This window comes from Dendropsophus ebraccatus, chromosome 3 (assembly GCF_027789765.1).
Source record: "Dendropsophus ebraccatus isolate aDenEbr1 chromosome 3, aDenEbr1.pat, whole genome shotgun sequence".
In the NCBI taxonomy this organism is placed as follows: Eukaryota; Metazoa; Chordata; class Amphibia; order Anura; family Hylidae; genus Dendropsophus; species Dendropsophus ebraccatus.
In genome coordinates this window covers 4270939-4291449 of record NC_091456.1, presented here as the reverse complement: position 1 = coordinate 4291449, position 20511 = coordinate 4270939, and the positions used below count along the sequence as shown (strand labels likewise).

The window sequence follows — 20511 nt, the reverse complement described above, 5'->3', positions numbered from 1 at the left end:
ATAGTGTATGCTGTATATACCCTATATATACTCCATATATACTCTGTATATACTGTGTATAACCTATATATGCCCTGTATATACTCTGTATGTACTCTCTATATATTCTATGTATACTCAGTATATAGTGTATACTGTATATACCCTATATATACTCTATATATACTCTGTAGTGGGGTGCACCACATGTGAGGGCTTCATTACTATTTTCTTCTAGTTCCAGGACATAAAATAACTTTTTGCTCACATCCATCCCCATCTGGCATCCATAACATTTTCCATTTACATTCACATCAGGGCTTGATTTTTGTTTGAAGAAAGAAAATATTTAATTGTATATAAAGAGGTACTCTGATGTCAGGTAAAACAAAAAGGAGAATGCTTCCGAAGCATCACTACCACCTGGTTGAGTAGTTGCTCAGTACTACAATTCCCATAATGCATTGCTTTCCCTCAGCTCTCCATTACAGCTCTCCCACCCTATCTACTCCCCTCCCCCAGCACTCCTGTCAGTTCCCTGTCCAGAGCTGCTGCAGAACATCTCAGTACACAGCAGTCAGTAAATCTACAGCTCCTGTTGTGTATACATTCTGTCTGCTCCTCTGGCTGTGGCACTGTTCAGCACAAGGCTGGATACACACCCTGTGATTACGCCTCTATGTGAACCTGCGCCCGGCGTATAAAATCTACACATGCTTCCTGCTGGTTTAGATTCGGATCAAGATTAATGCCAGCTTGCAGGGGTAAATGATGTTAAGTGAGGGGCGGGAGGAGGCCACACCTCCTCCCTTACATGCCCCACCCCCCCCCCCCCCCCCCGCTGCCTGCCCATGGCTGGTACCCTGTGCAGCAATAATACTAAATTACAGGTAAAGTTTGGTTTCTATACAGTGAAAGTCACAATTATTATTTCTTTTTTTTCCAGATTTAATACTGAGACCATTGTAGATGGGTCTGTGGACCCGGGTGGCCGTGCACACTGTGTGTCCCCATTATTGTATGAGACCGGCCGTATTCCCTTTGAATTGTCTGTGGATGGAGGACGCACCTACCCGCACTCAGGCACCTGGCTCTCAGGTATCGGATGAACCCTTTAATTACTCATTGAGAAGCTTTCATAGAACTCAATGGAAGCCGCTCCAAACCATTTTTTTTTTTTTTAGTATTTTGTTTTGTAGATGAGTTTGTATCCCTATCAGCCCAGATAGATATGTAACATTTATTTAATAACACAACCTGGTGAGATAATACTATATACATAGATGGATTTCCTGTCCCTGATCCCATGTTCTGCTTTGTACATATATGTGCAGCTGCCAGGATGACGTACTGTATCATATATGTATTATATTATCTTCCCAGCAGCCGTGGTCAATGGGTTCGGGCAAAAACAAATCTCACCTGAAAACCACTTTTATATTGTGCTATTAGAAATGGTTTCACCAATCACAGGATAAGGCTATGTTCACACACTGCTGAAATTGAGTGAATGGCCGCCATTTAATGGCAAATAACGGACATTGTTTCAGAAAACAGTAATTATTTGCCGTTAAATGGCGTCCGTCCACTTAATTTCAGCAGCGTGGGAGCATAGCCTTTCTGTGTTTATCCACTCCTGGTTTTGGTTGCAAAATACTGAGCAGGAACATAGCCTTAGCCTATCTTCACCTAATGTATTTTTTTCTTTATAGAAAAATGTGTTGCATTGAAGTCAATTCAACCACCAGCCACTGTTCACATAGTGCATTGAACAACGACCGTTACTTGGTATAGCCGTGGAAATAATGAACATGTCTATTATTTCCAGCCGTTGTGTGTGCATTGTGTGAACATAGCCCCCGGGTGCCTTCACACCTACCGGATCCGCAGCGGATCTCACTTCTGCGGATTAGCAGCGAGATCAGCTGCGGATCCGGTATCAATTCACCCCTATGATAGCACATACTTGACATCCCGCTGTGGACTGGAGCCGGCAGCCTCACTGCAGCCGCGCCGCCGAGCAGGTAATGTATGCTCTCGGCGGCGGGCTGCAGGATGTGGCCGGGGATGGGGGATGCGGGCTGCTGGATGCGGCCGGGGATGGGGGATGCGACGGCGGGGCTGCGGACAGCAGGGGGTTAAAGCACATATTCACAGCGGGATGTCAAGTATGTGCTATCATAGGGGTGAATTGATACCGGATCCACAGCTGATCTCGCTGCGAATCCGCAGAAGTGAGATCCAGCTGTGGATCCGATGTCCAGTATATTACGAAAACTACAGATGGAGAAGCCCTTTAATGGAGTGCCCCCCCCCCACGCACACACAGCATCCTGGAAACTGTTTGGATGTCTGCAGCACTGTAGTGACAGAGCTGCGCGGCTGCTTCATTACAGTGCCACCGAGATACATCATGCTGGGGGGTGGCACTCCATTACAGGGCTTCCCCGTCCATAACATCTGTGGGACCCGAGATTGGCGGGAGATTCGAACGGGGATGGACCCAGGAGTAAGGGTGAGTATAGAAACAGTGTTTGACGTTTTTTGTTCCCCCCCCCCCCGTTAGCCCGGAGTTGTCCTTTAATTCAGTTCAGAATTCTGCATAGGACATTATACCCCTTGGATGCTGCATAGGGTGGGAACAATGCATAGGGTGGGGCAATTTTGGGTCTGGTCCTGTGGCATGGGGGTTGCAGGGCCGTTCCATGGCCTCCCTTCCCTGCTCATGCACGCCTGCGGGGGTGGTGGCCACTGACCGGCACAGAGTGGACTTAGTGTAGGGACCCATGTGTATCAGATACCTGCACGCGGTACATGGGGCAGTGTGGCTTGATCAATTCAGTAAAACAAAAAGCGAGGACAAGGCACTACTCCAAAAATTTGAAGAAAAGAAAATTATTGCAATAACATATGGGTGCTCTAACCGAATTGGCATGAAAAAATGCTAATCAGAAACCACAGAGAAGAGCATGCCAAAAATATCGGTGGCACATCCAAAGAAAAATAAACCAAAGAGAATATTGTACATCAAAATAAACTTTATTGATACCGAACAAACAGTGGGACAAAACTGATTAAAAGCATCTAAAATACACAAAAAGAACCACCATAGTACCGTGTATAATAAGCACGGTACCAGGACAAGCCGACCATATAGTAAAAAGGATCCTAACCGGTGTGAATATGAGGTAATGAAATAGACACAAGTACAAAGATGAAGCTACAAGGTAAAATGAAAAAGGCCAACGGCCCAAGAAAACAATGTATATCACCAGGAAAGGAAATCCATGTCGGCGTCCACTGAACCCCACGCGTTCCGTCCCCACTCAGGACTTTCTCAAGGGTACTACAGGTCACATATAATGACGTATATATATCCCACTTATAATTATTTAAATATAACCACATGATAAACACATACCTAACGAAGCAGAAGGGGTGGGTCCCGGTCCGCACTCCCACACACACGCACATATCCGCGGCGTCCCAAATACCCTAGAGCGCATGCGCTAGTGAAGCGTCACCCGGCCGTGTATACACGTGACCTGCAATGTCCATTACAATAAGCTTTATCAACACTAGGACAAGAAAATACCGGAATGGAGAATTAGAAAGGCCCGCGCATGCGCAAATGTACACGTGACCTACAATGTCCGTATCAATAACTTTATCAGTACTCAAACAAGAGTATATGGGGATAGAAGAATGGAAAGTCCCGCGCCTGCGCAAAAATGTGCAGCTACAATCCCCAGCAGCTAAGACCAATATATGAGAAAACCTTAAGAAGCAGCGAACTACCAGTGACACTATAAAGTACTATACTATGCCAATATAAATAAAAGTAAAAATAAATAAAGTGCAATGTAATTAAATAAATAAATAAATAGTGTATGTGCTCCAACACATGTGAACTAAGTACTATATCTTATGTCTATACAAATGATTAAAATATACATGCATATATACAAAAGTTTTTTATTATTTGATTTTATTTATTAATTATTATTTTTTATATTTTTTATTTTTTATTTTATATTTTTTATTTTTTATTTAGATATATTTTAGATTATTATGTTTATTTTTATTTTTTTTTTTATTTTTATTATTATTATTTTATTTTTATTTATTGTTTATTTTTATTATTTATTATTTTGTTATTATTTATATTTAATATTTTATTGTAATTCCTTAATATACGAATAAACAAACATGATTATTCAAAAAACTATGTATATATACATATATAAGTGCAAAAAGTGCTATGTGCAAATGTGCGCCTTCTCGCGTGTGCACGCATACGCAAATAAATAAACCATTAACACCAGCTTATAAATCCTAAATTGGAAAGTAATAAAACCGCAAGGATATAATGCTGTCACTAGTTACCTATCGCCACTAATTGTCAAAGATGATGTCTAAAGGACCAAGCTAATAAAAATAGGGTGGGCATGGGCAATGCTAGCCACTGTCCGGGAGCGCGGACCAGAACCAACCAGACCCGCAAATTAGAGAAAATAAAAGAAATATTTATAGAAATAAAAGATAAATAAATAAAGTAATTAATTAAACAATATCAACAAAGTAATAATCAAAGTACTGTATACAATTGAAATTAACTGGAATGAAGTCCATGATAAGTACATAATCTAAAAAGGGGGGAGAAAAAGCCAGGGGTGTCTACCTAGGTAAGCCAGGGGAGAGACGGATGATCCAAAAAATCAAAGAATGAATGGGAAGGAAAATAAAATATCAAAAAGTAGAAGGGGGAGTTCATACATGAGGGGAGAGACGGATGATCCAAAAAATCAAAGAATGAATGGGAAGGAAAATAAAATATCAAAAAGTAGAAGGGGGAGTTCATACATGATCTCAATTAGAGTTCAAATGCCGTCTCCTATCGTTTAAAGGAAGATCCAAAGGGGGACAACGATACAGGACATGCTAAGTCCAGAGGAAGGTGCAGAAGACTAGTATGTATAGGGCATGAGTCTTCCATGAACATCAGAATTCGGCTGTAAAGTAAAATCCACCTCCAATATAATAACAAGAACTAGCCAGACAGATGGTGATGGCGATTTCAGAGCCGATATAAGTAAGAGTGATATTGGAATATTCGTCTTCCAAGAGCATCAGGGTTCAACCGTGTGTAGTAAGGTCCACATCCCACTTGGTAGCAGCTAGCCGGACAAGAAGTGATACTAGAAAGACAAACAAAACCAGTGAATAGCACATCAAAAAGTGAAATGCGTGGCCTGAAAAAAATGTGAAAAGTGAAAAGAAAATAAAAAAGGGGAAAAGGAAGAAGAAAAAAGAAAGAAAGAAAGAAGGCAGTGAATGAAAGAACTGTGTAAGAGGAGAGTGAATGGATGAATGTAGTGAATGAAAAACGAGTGAAGAGTATGATGTGTGGAATGAAAGAAGTTGTATGCATGCTAAGGTGAGTGTGAATAAAAAATATGTGGTAGTCTAGAGAGCTGTAGTGTGATGTGTGTGCAAAAACAAGGGGGGAAGGGCAGACGTGAACCAAGTGATAGGACAAAAATAAGTAAAAATAAATATAAAAATAAATATAAAGTGAAAATAAATATAGAAACAACAATAACAACAAATACACAGATAAACCAAAAAAAGTTATATAAAAATAATAAATATGCACTAAAGAATCACAGTTAACATGAAGATGTTTATTTGTAGAACCCACTATAAAGTAACTCCTCATTCATGCCCAAAGGTTTCAAACTTTGTAGCCTATAAATCCACCTGGACTCGCTCTGTAGAAGTCTCCGGGTAATATCACCACCCCTCATCCCTGGATATATCCTATCCAGACCTACAACCTTCAAGGACCCGTATTCACCTCCATGATGATTCCGGAAATGTTCCGCCACTGAGGTCATATCCGGTAGCGGTACCGTAGCTCTGGAGGCCTTGCGAATGGTGGAGAGATGATGTTGAACTCTCTTCCTAAGTTCCTGGGAGGTCTGACCTACATAGACCATGGGACAAGAGCAAATTAAGGCATAGACCACATTCCTTGTCCGACAATTCGTATAATTCCTAAGGGATATACGTTGACCATCCACAGGATTAGTAAAATCCCCTGTTGAAGCCATAAGGGGGCATACGTTGCAGTTCCCACAAGGGAAACTGCCCATCAGACGGGAACCACCACTTGTACAGGCGGTTGGACGTACAAAATGACTTTTGGTGAGTAGGTCCTTAAAGTTCTTTGCCCTCCTCGCTGTAAGCAGGGGTTTAGTTGTTATATGTGGAATCAACCTTTGGTCAGTAAGAAGTATATTCCAATTTTTCTGTAGTATGCCATAAACATCTTGCCATTGGTTGTTAAACGGGGTAATAATTCTCACCTTGTTCTCAGCCCGACGTGTCTTGGGGATAAACAACTGTTCTCTCTCCATACTTCTGGCTCTACGATATGCTCTAGAGATTACTCTCCGTGGATAACCACGGTTTTCGAAGCGACGTGTCAGGTCTCTGGCATGTTTCTGAAAATCTGTGCTGCGTGAGCAGTTTCTTTTGACACGGAAGAACTGACCCACCGGAATTCCATCCCGTAAATGGCGTGGGTGGAAGCTCTGATACTGTAAAAGATTGTTTGTGGCTGTGGTTTTGCGGTACAAAGTCGTTTCAATCCTATTGTTGCAGATCCTCAATTCCAGGTCCAGAAAAAAGACTTTCTCCTGTGATAGAGTGGATGTGAGACAGATGTTATAGTCATTATTGTTAAGTGTGGCTATGAACAAATCACACTCTTCTTTCGTACCCGTCCATAGGAGGAGAATATCGTCTATATATCGGAACCAATTAAGTGTCCGACACTGAAAGTCGCTCATGGGGTACACGTGTGTCCTCTCCCAATGCCCCAAAAAGAGGTTAGCATAGGAGGGCGCACAACGTGCCCCCATGGCAGTGCCAGACACTTGTTTGTAAAAGGTATTGTCAAAGATGAAATAGTTCTGATGTAGGATAAAATTCAATAAGTCCAAAATGAAGGTGTGATGTTGTGCCTCCCGGGAATTTTGGGAGTTGAGGAAAGAAGAGACTGCACTCACCCCTTGTCTATGATCAATAATGGTATAGAGTGCCTCAACGTCCAAGGTGACCAGCCATGTCCCCGCCGGGACCTCCAGTTCGTCCAGGCGTTCCACCAAGTGCATCGAATCCCTCACAAAGGAAGGGAGTTTTAGGACCTGTGGTTGCAGAAAGAAATCCACATAAGTACTAGCTTGCTCACAAAGTCCACCAATCCCCGACACTATAGGTCTACCCGGGGGATTTTGTAGTGACTTGTGGACCTTGGGCAGCATATAAAAAGTGGGTACCACCGGTTTCTCCACAGTGGTACCCACTTTTTATATGCTGCCCAAGGTCCACAAGTCACTACAAAATCCCCCGGGTAGACCTATAGTGTCGGGGATTGGTGGACTTTGTGAGCAAGCTAGTACTTATGTGGATTTCTTTCTGCAACCACAGGTCCTAAAACTCCCTTCCTTTGTGAGGGATTCGATGCACTTGGTGGAACGCCTGGACGAACTGGAGGTCCCGGCGGGGACATGGCTGGTCACCTTGGACGTTGAGGCACTCTATACCATTATTGATCATAGACAAGGGGTGAGTGCAGTCTCTTCTTTCCTCAACTCCCAAAATTCCCGGGAGGCACAACATCACACCTTCATTTTGGACTTATTGAATTTTATCCTACATCAGAACTATTTCATCTTTGACAATACCTTTTACAAACAAGTGTCTGGCACTGCCATGGGGGCACGTTGTGCGCCCTCCTATGCTAACCTCTTTTTGGGGCATTGGGAGAGGACACACGTGTACCCCATGAGCGACTTTCAGTGTCGGACACTTAATTGGTTCCGATATATAGACGATATTCTCCTCCTATGGACGGGTACGAAAGAAGAGTGTGATTTGTTCATAGCCACACTTAACAATAATGACTATAACATCTGTCTCACATCCACTCTATCACAGGAGAAAGTCTTTTTTCTGGACCTGGAATTGAGGATCTGCAACAATAGGATTGAAACGACTTTGTACCGCAAAACCACAGCCACAAACAATCTTTTACAGTATCAGAGCTTCCACCCACGCCATTTACGGGATGGAATTCCGGTGGGTCAGTTCTTCCGTGTCAAAAGAAACTGCTCACGCAGCACAGATTTTCAGAAACATGCCAGAGACCTGACACGTCGCTTCGAAAACCGTGGTTATCCACGGAGAGTAATCTCTAGAGCATATCGTAGAGCCAGAAGTATGGAGAGAGAACAGTTGTTTATCCCCAAGACACGTCGGGCTGAGAACAAGGTGAGAATTATTACCCCGTTTAACAACCAATGGCAAGATGTTTATGGCATACTACAGAAAAATTGGAATATACTTCTTACTGACCAAAGGTTGATTCCACATATAACAACTAAACCCCTGCTTACAGCGAGGAGGGCAAAGAACTTTAAGGACCTACTCACCAAAAGTCATTTTGTACATCCAACCGCCTGTACAAGTGGTGGTTCCCGTCTGATGGGCAGTTTCCCTTGTGGGAACTGCAACGTATGCCCCCTTATGGCTTCAACAGGGGATTTTACTAATCCTGTGGATGGTCAACGTATATCCCTTAGGAATTATACGAATTGTCGGACAAGGAATGTGGTCTATGCCTTAATTTGCTCTTGTCCCATGGTCTATGTAGGTCAGACCTCCCAGGAACTTAGGAAGAGAGTTCAACATCATCTCTCCACCATTCGCAAGGCCTCCAGAGCTACGGTACCGCTACCGGATATGACCTCAGTGGCGGAACATTTCCGGAATCATCATGGAGGTGAATACGGGTCCTTGAAGGTTGTAGGTCTGGATAGGATATATCCAGGGATGAGGGGTGGTGATATTACCCGGAGACTTCTACAGAGCGAGTCCAGGTGGATTTATAGGCTACAAAGTTTGAAACCTTTGGGCATGAATGAGGAGTTACTTTATAGTGGGTTCTACAAATAAACATCTTCATGTTAACTGTGATTCTTTAGTGCATATTTATTATTTTTATATAACTTTTTTTGGTTTATCTGTGTATTTGTTGTTATTGTTGTTTCTATATTTATTTTCACTTTATATTTATTTTTATATTTATTTTTACTTATTTTTGTCCTATCACTTGGTTCACGTCTGCCCTTCCCCCCTTGTTTTTGCACACACATCACACTACAGCTCTCTAGACTACCACATATTTTTTATTCACACTCACCTTAGCATGCATACAACTTCTTTCATTCCACACATCATACTCTTCACTCGTTTTTCATTCACTACATTCATCCATTCACTCTCCTCTTACACAGTTCTTTCATTCACTGCCTTCTTTCTTTCTTTCTTTTTTCTTCTTCCTTTTCCCCTTTTTTATTTTCTTTTTCACTTTTCACATTTTTTTCAGGCCACGCATTTCACTTTTTGATGTGCTATTCACTGGTTTTGTTTGTCTTTCTAGTATCACTTCTTGTCCGGCTAGCTGCTACCAAGTGGGATGTGGACCTTACTACACACGGTTGAACCCTGATGCTCTTGGAAGACGAATATTCCAATATCACTCTTACTTATATCGGCTCTGAAATCGCCATCACCATCTGTCTGGCTAGTTCTTGTTATTATATTGGAGGTGGATTTTACTTTACAGCCGAATTCTGATGTTCATGGAAGACTCATGCCCTATACATACTAGTCTTCTGCACCTTCCTCTGGACTTAACATGTCCTGTATCGTTGTCCCCCTTTGGATCTTCCTTTAAACGATAGGAGACGGCATTTGAACTCTAATTGAGATCATGTATGAACTCCCCCTTCTACTTTTTGATATTTTATTTTCCTTCCCATTCATTCTTTGATTTTTTGGATCATCCGTCTCTCCCCTCATGTATGAACTCCCCCTTCTACTTTTTGATATTTTATTTTCCTTCCCATTCATTCTTTGATTTTTTGGATCATCCGTCTCTCCCCTGGCTTACCTAGGTAGACACCCCTGGCTTTTTCTCCCCCCTTTTTAGATTATGTACTTATCATGGACTTCATTCCAGTTAATTTCAATTGTATACAGTACTTTGATTATTACTTTGTTGATATTGTTTAATTAATTACTTTATTTATTTATCTTTTATTTCTATAAATATTTCTTTTATTTTCTCTAATTTGCGGGTCTGGTTGGTTCTGGTCCGCGCTCCCGGACAGTGGCTAGCATTGCCCATGCCCACCCTATTTTTATTAGCTTGGTCCTTTAGACATCATCTTTGACAATTAGTGGCGATAGGTAACTAGTGACAGCATTATATCCTTGCGGTTTTATTACTTTCCAATTTAGGATTTATAAGCTGGTGTTAATGGTTTATTTATTTGCGTATGCGTGCACACGCGAGAAGGCGCACATTTGCACATAGCACTTTTTGCACTTATATATGTATATATACATAGTTTTTTGAATAATCATGTTTGTTTATTCGTATATTAAGGAATTACAATAAAATATTAAATATAAATAATAACAAAATAATAAATAATAAAAATAAACAATAAATAAAAATAAAATAATAATAATAAAAATAAAAATAAAAAAAAATAAACATAATAATATAAAATATATCTAAATAAAAAATAAAAAATATAAAATAAAAAATAAAAAATATAAAAAATAATAATTAATAAATAAAATCAAATAATAAAAAACTTTTGTATATATGCATGTATATTTTAATCATTTGTATAGACATAAGATATAGTACTTAGTTCACATGTGTTGGAGCACATACACTATTTATTTATTTATTTAATTACATTGCACTTTATTTATTTTTACTTTTATTTATATTGGCATAGTATAGTACTTTATAGTGTCACTGGTAGTTCGCTGCTTCTTAAGGTTTTCTCATATATTGGTCTTAGCTGCTGGGGATTGTAGCTGCACATTTTTGCGCAGGCGCGGGACTTTCCATTCTTCTATCCCCATATACTCTTGTTTGAGTACTGATAAAGTTATTGATACGGACATTGTAGGTCACGTGTACATTTGCGCATGCGCGGGCCTTTCTAATTCTCCATTCCGGTATTTTCTTGTCCTAGTGTTGATAAAGCTTATTGTAATGGACATTGCAGGTCACGTGTATACACGGCCGGGTGACGCTTCACTAGCGCATGCGCTCTAGGGTATTTGGGACGCCGCGGATATGTGCGTGTGTGTGGGAGTGCGGACCGGGACCCACCCCTTCTGCTTCGTTAGGTATGTGTTTATCATGTGGTTATATTTAAATAATTATAAGTGGGATATATATACGTCATTATATGTGACCTGTAGTACCCTTGAGAAAGTCCTGAGTGGGGACGGAACGCGTGGGGTTCAGTGGACGCCGACATGGATTTCCTTTCCTGGTGATATACATTGTTTTCTTGGGCCGTTGGCCTTTTTCATTTTACCTTGTAGCTTCATCTTTGTACTTGTGTCTATTTCATTACCTCATATTCACACCGGTTAGGATCCTTTTTACTATATGGTCGGCTTGTCCTGGTACCGTGCTTATTATACACGGTACTATGGTGGTTCTTTTTGTGTATTTTAGATGCTTTTAATCAGTTTTGTCCCACTGTTTGTTCGGTATCAATAAAGTTTATTTTGATGTACAATATTCTCTTTGGTTTATTTTTCTTTGGATGTGCCACCGATATTTTTGGCATGCTCTTCTCTGTGGTGCTTGATCAATTCATACACAAAATTCTGATGTGTTTTATGCAGCCGAGAGGTACTGGTGTCAGCCATAGGTGTGAGGTGCAGCACTCTGTTTCTTCCCTGAACCGTACAATGCATAACTCCGAATGGGGCAGAGGCGGTACGGAAGGGGCAGACATGATGCAGTTATTCAGCTGAATGAATATTGGAGCGTAATAGAGAGTATTAGAGTGAAGGAGGGGTACCCCGAGAGCAGAGTGTGCGAGGCCGCTAATCCTTACATGATAGATGGGGGGCTCAGGACGACCTGGTAAAAAGATGTGAGGGGGAGAGAGAAGTGAGGAAAGATTTCAAAAAGATTCGAGTCATTTTCTTTGTAAGTTTTTAATGTAAAGAAATTAAGAATAAAAAAAAAAAGAAATAGTTATCGGCAGAGCAGATTGTGGGGCCAAGCTATAGGGGTGCGGGCAGAAGCAGACGACGGAGCCAGCCCTGGCACACAGAGCCCAAGGAGACGGTAACAGAGTTAGTCAGAGACTTCAGCTTATATCCCTGGACTCAGTACAGACACTGAAGAAGAAGGGGATGCCTGGAAGTGATGACAATGAGTGAAGCACTAGATATACAGAGGTTTATTCCATTGTATATAAGTGTAACATCTGCGACATATCCAACCACTCCCAATAATGGCCGACTTCTCTAATTATCCGTGTCTATCTTATTGCAGTGCATCCTGGGAAGGTGTCAGAGTCAGAAAAATGTACTCTGGTGAATGAAACGAAGTGGCAGTATTACGGCACACCGCACTTTGGAGGCAGCTTGACTGTTGAATGGGACTCGGGCGTCTTGAAATCCCATTTAATAGACATTGAAGTCTGGGGCTACACAGAGACAGGTACAAGCACCATAAAGCAGTCCGGGCCTTTCAGCGCCGCTCCTATATCCCTATGTAGGGGGCGACTGGCAGCTCATGGGGCAGAGGGCATAGAATGTTTTTCTAATTTCAGATACTAGAAGCCGTATCTCTTCTCCACCATCACTGAACCTATTGTACACAGGAATAATTATTCACTCCTTTCTTTAGGAGAGCCGTATACAGCCTCGTGGTCGCCCGCCTGGAAATATCTCTATACGCTGATACACAATCACACCAATAATGGAACATTCACATTCACCCCCAAACCAGCAGCGGCTGAACATAGCGTCTTTGAATTCGGAAGCCTAAGGATTGTGCCCAGTGAATACAATGATGGAAAGTGGTAAGATGGTGTATAGAATAGAACCATATATCAGCATTACAAATGGGCGCAGAGAATCAATATTATTAGATCATGGGGATTTAAAGGGGTTTTTCACCCAAAAAATGTTTTCTTTCAAATCAACTGGTGCCAGAAAGTGCCAGAGATTTGTAATTTACTTCTGTTTAAAAATCTCCAGTCTTCCAGTAATTATCATCTGCTGTATGTCCTGCAGGAAGTGATGTTCTCTTTCCAGTCTGACACATTGCTCTCTGCTGCCACCTCTGTCCATGTCAGGAACTGTCCAGGACTGTGACACCTGAACAAAGTAGTTTTACCCGGGTGTGTTAAGACAAAGAGAAACACCCGTAGCGGGACACTACATATGCACAGGATGTTTGTTGACAGTCAGTGGGGTCAGACTGCTGGGAACTCCGTCATTCATGGAGACGGAGCTTCTATGTCCCCTGAGTGAATGGAGCAGCACCTGTCTATTGACTCCCTGTCTATTAACACTATGACAGTGAAGGGGAGAGCTGGCTGAGTATTCACACCGCCGGTCCTCTCATTTCTAACATGTTTCTTATTGTTGTACTTTCTCCTCTCTATTCTGTTCAGGGATATCCAGTCTGTATGGAGTGTAGATCATGCCATGGCTTGGCACCTAGGGGAAGACTTCCGCGCCAATTCTGCTGGATGGGCACGCGATAAATGTCTGAAGTGGCATGAAAGTGACAAGAAGCTTCCGGATTTTCTCTCAGAGATCATAGACTGTCCATGCACATTAGCACAATCAAGGGCAGATACCGGCAGGTTTCATGTATGTCATTTTCTAAACACATAATTCTTAGGAATTTTATTTATTGTCAGTGGATTGTGTTTTATAGGAATCGGTACTGTGCACTGCCGCTACTCAAAGTACCATGATGGAGTTGGTAACCCCTTACAGCCAATCAAATCAGCTGGTTTCAGAAAGTTATACAGATTTGTAATTTACTTCTATTTAAAAATCTCCAGTCTTACTGTACTTATCAGCTGCTGTATGCTCTGCAGGAAGTGGTGTATTCTCCCCAGTCTGACACAGTGCTCTCTGCTGCCACCTCTGTCCATGTCAGGAACTGCCCAGAGCAGCAGCAAATCCCCATAGAAAACCTCTCCTGCTCTGGACAGTTCCTGACATGGACAGAGGTGGCAGCAGAAAGAGAGAGAAATATTTTTTATCCAGGATTCCACTTTAATTTCTGAAAACACTTGACATTTTAAAACATTTATAAAACTTTGTGCGTATAGGAGGCCAAATAATACTTTCACATAATGGTGAGAGGTAAATATGTTACTGTAGTAACCTAGTAACCCTATATGCAGCCTTGGCACTATCTCCCGGCCTCGTGTCACTTGTTTACCACTAGGTAGGGATCAAACTTCAATTGATGTACAGAGACGACTAATGGAACAAAGCAAAAGTGCAGAATACGTGTATATATAGTATAGTCAGGACAGAGCGGAGGTTGTAGTCCAGTTCTCCAGTTATTGAGCGGAATGTTCTTTTCCCTTGACTGGATATAAAGCTACTGACTTATCATGGAGCTGTACATGTATCAGTCCTCTCAGATAATGTGTTTATGTCCTTTACCACCATAGGCCACCATGTGCCTGCACTGCGTCCCTTCACCGTGTCCCTGCTGCATGCCCCTGCACCCTGTCCCTGCACCGTGCCCCCGCACTGTGTCCCTGCTGTATGTCCCTGCACCGTGCCCCCGCACTGTGTCCTTGCACCGTGCCCCCGCACTGTGTCCCTGCACCATGCCCATGCACCCTGCCCCCGCACCCTGTCCCTGCACCCTGCCCCCGCACCGTCTCCCTGCATCATGCCCCCGCACCGTCTCCCTGCACCATGCCCCCGCACCGTCTCCCTGCACCATGCCCCCGCACTGTCTCCCTGCAGTATGTCCCTGCACCGTGTGCCCGGTATAATCGGCTGATAATATATGTAAAATGAAGGCACATAGCGTATTAATTGTAAACAATCTTCTTCTATTGCAGCCGGATTATGGATGTGACATTGATTCGGGAAGCGTGTGCACGTACCATCCTGGAGCCGTGCACTGTGTCAGAGGCATCCATGGCAGGTGAGATGTCTGTATATGTATACCGTGCTATTTTCCGGATCACAGTATTTGGGTGATGTGCGCTTTATTAGGAGAACATTGTTACCATCCGTGTGTGCAGTATGTTAGATTATATAGCGATCACAGGGCGGATACTTCTACATGTCAGCCCATGGCAGTCCTTAACTCCTCCACAAATGCTAAAGCTTCTTTCCCCAGGTTAAGTGGTGATGAAGGGTACTTTGAAGTTTTACCACTACATGTCAGTGTCTTTTATATGTATTACTATGTATTGCACAGCTGAGGAGGTTAATGTTTTATTGTGTGCCATGTGTTATTGTCAACCAGTAGGAGGTGCTCTCTACTTCTGACCCATCTCTATCCTTTTCTCTTTTGCCCACACTCCTTCCCACCACTCACAGGGTAGATTACTTGGCCCCTGTAGGAAATTGTTATAGGGTGGAGGAAGTGCAGTTCAGTCTTTTCCAGATTCTCATGGGAGAAAGAAACACAGAGCAAGTGTCCCTGCTTTAGCCAAGCCAAGCCAGGGCCTGGCTTATGCCAGGACTCTTGTCCGGGACCAAAAGTCTGTCTAGTTTAAGACACGAGCGTGTACAGATGCAGCTAGAGACAACCAGTTCTTCCAGTATTCCTACTATATCTACTATGCAGTGCTAAACACTAGAAAGGGAGAAGAGTCTAGGAACACCCTGACCTACATCATGAACCATTCTAAAATGTGCAGGGCAGTATCCTGATATACAAGAGGAACTAGCCTGGTTAGGACAAAGCTACCAAGGAAGGTCTACATATCCTATCTCAGTGCAGGTAACTGGGACACCTCTGAAAACTTAGTGTCACCCAAATATCAGAAGAAAATAGTGAGGGTAAATACGTGTAATACACGAGAGTACCTGACACCAGGTGGACTCTTGGGTGTGTGGATCAGCCGGTGAGCTGAAGTATACCGAGTATATTGTTAGAAAATAAAGAAGCAAATTGGATTGCAGTACCAGTGTTTGGATTCTTTTCTACACGGGTATCCCGCTCAGCAGGAGGACTACCATCTTATGATACTTAGGTACTCTCGTGTGTTACAAGTATTTACCCTCACTATTTTCTTCTGATATTGGCATTGGAGGGTCAGTGGAGACCCAATAGTGAGTGACTTAGCCTGAAGGCTTTTAGTGCGATTGATTTTTCCTATATCTAAGGTGTCACCCAAATAACCACGACTTGGACCAGAGCTTGTATCACCCTATTAGGACGGGTCACTCAACACTGTAGGGCACAAGGTCATTAGACCAAAGTCTATACATGGGTACAAGTAAACGTCTCACTACAGTATATTTCTTCCAAGTTCCGTCAGAGTACATTGCTACATTGGGTTAGGACTCCCTCAACAAACTCTTCTCCTCTACTCTCAACTTTCCAACGACCACATCTGACCAATACCGCCATACTGTGACTGGATAACACTGTGATACCAGACCTGCCCAATACCGCCATACTGTGACTGGGTAACACTGCCATACCAGTCCTGACCAATACCGCCATACTGTGACTGGATAACACTGCCATACCAGACCTGTTCAATACCACCATACTGTGACTGGATAACACTGCCATACCAGACCTGACCAATACCGCTATACTGTGACTGGATAACACCACTATACCAGACCTGACCAATACCGCCACACTGTGACTGGAGAACACTGCCACACCAGACCTGACCAATACCGCCATACTGTGACTGAATAACACCGCCATACCAGACCTGACCAATACCAACACACTGTGACTGAATAACACTGCCATACCAGGCCTGACCAATACCACCATACTGTGACTGGATAACACCGCTATACCAGTCTTGACCAATACCGCCATACTGTGACTGGAGAACACTGCCTTACCAGACCTGACCAATACCGCCATACTGTGACTGGGTAACACTGCCATACCAGACCTGACCAGTACCGCTATACTGTGACTGGGTAACACTGCCATACCAGGCCTGACCAATACCGCCATACTGTGACTGGATAACACTGCCATACCAGACCTGTTTAATACCGCCATACTGTGACTGGATAACACCGCCATACCAGACCTGACCAATACCGACACACTGTGACTGAATAACACTGCCATACCAGGCCTGACCAATACCGCCATACTGTGACTGGATAACACCGCTGTACCAGACCTGACCAATACCGCCATACCCCCCTCGAAAAGACACCAGATTTTCTGGCAAGTCTGAACGGGAGGGTACTGCCCCTCTGCAAGGTGCTACCCTACGCACCAGACCATGGGTGCCAAATGGTAAATACGACCCGGCAGGTATACAGGACACTACAGGTATACAGGACCCCAAAACTATACACTACAGGTGCACGGGACCTCCACCAACTATATACTACAGGTATACAGGACCCCAAACTTTACACTACAGGTATACAGGACCCCAAAACTATACACTACAGGTATACAGGACCTCCACCAACTCTATACTACAGGTATACAGCACCTTCACCAACTCTATACTACAGGTATACAGGACCCCCAAACTTTAAACTACAGGTATACAGGATCTCCACCAACTATATACTACAGGTATAAAGGACCCCAAACTATACACTACAGGTTTACAGGAACCCAAAACTATACACTACAGGTATACAGGACCTCCAGCAACTATACATTACAGGTATACAGCACCAACTATATACTACAGGTATACAGGACCATCGAACTATACACTGCAGGTATACAGGACCTCCCTCAACTATACACTACAGGTATACAGCCCCCCCCCAACTACACACTACCGGTATACAGGACCCCCCCAACTATACACTATAGTTATACAGCCCCCCAACTATGCACTACAGATATGCGAGACCCCTAAAAACTATACACTGTGGGTATACAGAACCCCTCCAACTATGCAGGTATACACTAATTCCACTGATTAACTCAGATGAAACAATACCTTTAGCTTGGCCTCCTGGGCACCTCAGAACAAATCTAATTAACACACTGACACTTTATACCCGGGCTGCGCCGGGTACATTTTCTAGTTGTATATGTAAATATATACATATACTACCACTGTGCTGGCTGGTAAGCTCGGCTTTGTGTCCCATATTACATGTAACATAATCATTAGTTCTTGCTTAACATGACAAAGTTCCAGTTCACTGCAGAACACAATCATCCGGGCGGCGATTTACAGGATCAAAGTCCGTCTGGTGGTCAAACATTTATCGCTCAGGTCATGAAGTGAAATCCCCTAATGAAACGTTCTTATCAGAAAAGAGAGAAATGAAATCCTTACTCTTTCTAGGCAGATCCAGCAGGGCGCTACATGGCGGTCTATTACCCCAGCACATACCTGCGGTACATTGACAGATACAGGCTGCCTGCTGTCCGCTTATGGGTCTCTACGTCTTATAGATCAGCATGCCCAGAAGATACCATGCTATTATATATGCTATTATAGAGCTTTATATCCAGAGTGGTCTATATACACAGCCATGGATTATTAAGGCTTGGTACATGCAAACTAAATTGTGCTCTCTGTGCAATGATTATTCTATTATAAAAAATTGGGGACCCAAAACAAATCACAATTGGCCCTAATACTCTGTAAAATGCAGCAAGGAGAAGAGGCCTGATTGCCGTGAAGCTCCGCCCAGGCGACAGTGCCTAGCAATTAAATGAAGCCCCGCCTAGGTGACACCGCCCAGCAATGAAATGAAGCCCCGCCTAGGTGACACCGCCCAGGAATGAAATGAAGCCCCGCCTAGGTGACACTGCCCAGCAATGAAATGAAGCCCCGCCTAGGTGACACTGCCCAGCAATGAAATGAAGGAAGAGTAAGGTGGGGGGGCTGACAGTATGACTTTCACATTAATGTCCACTATAATATATATACTTACAGTAGTTCAGAGTGCACATTTCTACTACAGGCTCATCATTTCCTTCTCCCCTTCATCCAATCTTAAACTTGTGCCCACTTTGGGTATCTCTCTTTCCTGCCTATTCCCTGTCTCTTTCTTGTCTCTTTTTGCCCCTTTCCTGCCACTTTCCGGCCTCTTTCCTGTCTCTTTTCTGACAATTTCCTTTCTCTTTTGCCTCTTTCCTGTCTCTTGTGTCTCTTCCCTCTTCTTTCCTTTCTCTTTCCTGACTATTTCCTGTCTCTTTCCTGCCACTTTCCAGCCTCTTTATTTCTTCTTTCCTGTCTCTTTCCTTCCTCTTTCTGGCCTTTTTCCCCTTCCTCTTTCCTTTCTCTTTCCCGCCTCTTTTGCCTCTTTTTTTGTCTCTTTCCTTCCTCTTTCCTGACTCTTTTTTTTGTCTCTTTCCTTCCTCTTTCCTGTCTCTTTCCTTCCTCTTTCCTGTCTCTTTTTCCTCTTTATTTTGTCTCTGTCCTGTCTCTTTCCCGCTTCTTTCTGACCTTCTGTCCCACTGCAATGGCACTGGTAATAATGAAGTTGTCCGGAATCCAATGAACGTTATAATATTCAACAACCAGAATTATGTTATCGGTGTCTTTAAATGAAAGGAAATAAAGTCTCAGAATATAAGTATATGCTCAAAATACTAAAATAGACTCTTGGCATCAATCCAGCCACTTGTAGATTGCATTGACGGGTCTGAGTGGTTCTTCATGTAAGTTCTTATTGCTGGTAAAAAATCATTGAATAATTTCTTCAGAGTAAATATGAGAAGATTTTTAACGTGTGTTTCTCTCTCCAGTCCTAAGTACGCGGCCGGGCAGCAATGCTGCTATGACCAACGCGGAATCCAAGTCCTTACTAGTGATTCACTAGGAGGCAGCACCCCTGACCGAGGACATGACTGGGGGTCCCCACCGTACAGAACGCCTCCCAGAGTCCCCGGCTTCTCCCACTGGCTGTATGATGTCATCAGCTTCTATTACTGTTGTCTGTGGTCGGATAACTGCCAGTACTACCTGGAGCTGAGACCGTCCAGCGACTGCCGCACATACCGGCCCCCCAGAGTCGGTGAGTGATCAGATCCCAAAATGATATTGGTAATAAAGGACAAAAAGTATACAATACAATTATAATAATAAGCTGGAAACATAGAAGATTGTCGGCAGAAAAAGACCACCTGGTCCATCTAGTCTGCCCTTCTATTATTTCATGTTACCTTAGGATATACACTCACCGGCCACTTTATTAGGTACACCATGCTAGTAACGGGTTGGACCCCCTTTTGCCTTCAGAACTGCCTCAATTCTTGGTGGCATAGATTCAACAAGGTGCTGGAAGCTTCCTCAGAGATTTTGGTCCATATTGACATGATGACATCACACAGTTGCCGCAGATTTGTCGGCTGCACATCCATGATGCCAATCTCCCGTTCCACCACATCCCAAAGATGCTCTATTGGATTGAGATCTGGTGACTGTGGAGGCCATTGGA

General features: G+C 43.0%; 1 protein-coding gene across 1 annotated transcript in view; it reads left to right on the top strand.

The window, feature by feature from the left end:
• Positions 1–20511, top strand: part of SUSD2 (sushi domain containing 2) — a 148600-nt gene that overhangs the window by 80607 nt on the left and 47482 nt on the right. The window contains exons 15-20 of the mRNA XM_069960730.1: positions 926–1077; positions 12434–12601; positions 12791–12965; positions 13563–13764; positions 14988–15073; positions 19820–20088. Coding sequence (XP_069816831.1) covers positions 926–1077; positions 12434–12601; positions 12791–12965; positions 13563–13764; positions 14988–15073; positions 19820–20088 — 1052 coding nt within the window. The remainder of the gene's footprint in view (positions 1–925; positions 1078–12433; positions 12602–12790; positions 12966–13562; positions 13765–14987; positions 15074–19819; positions 20089–20511) is intronic.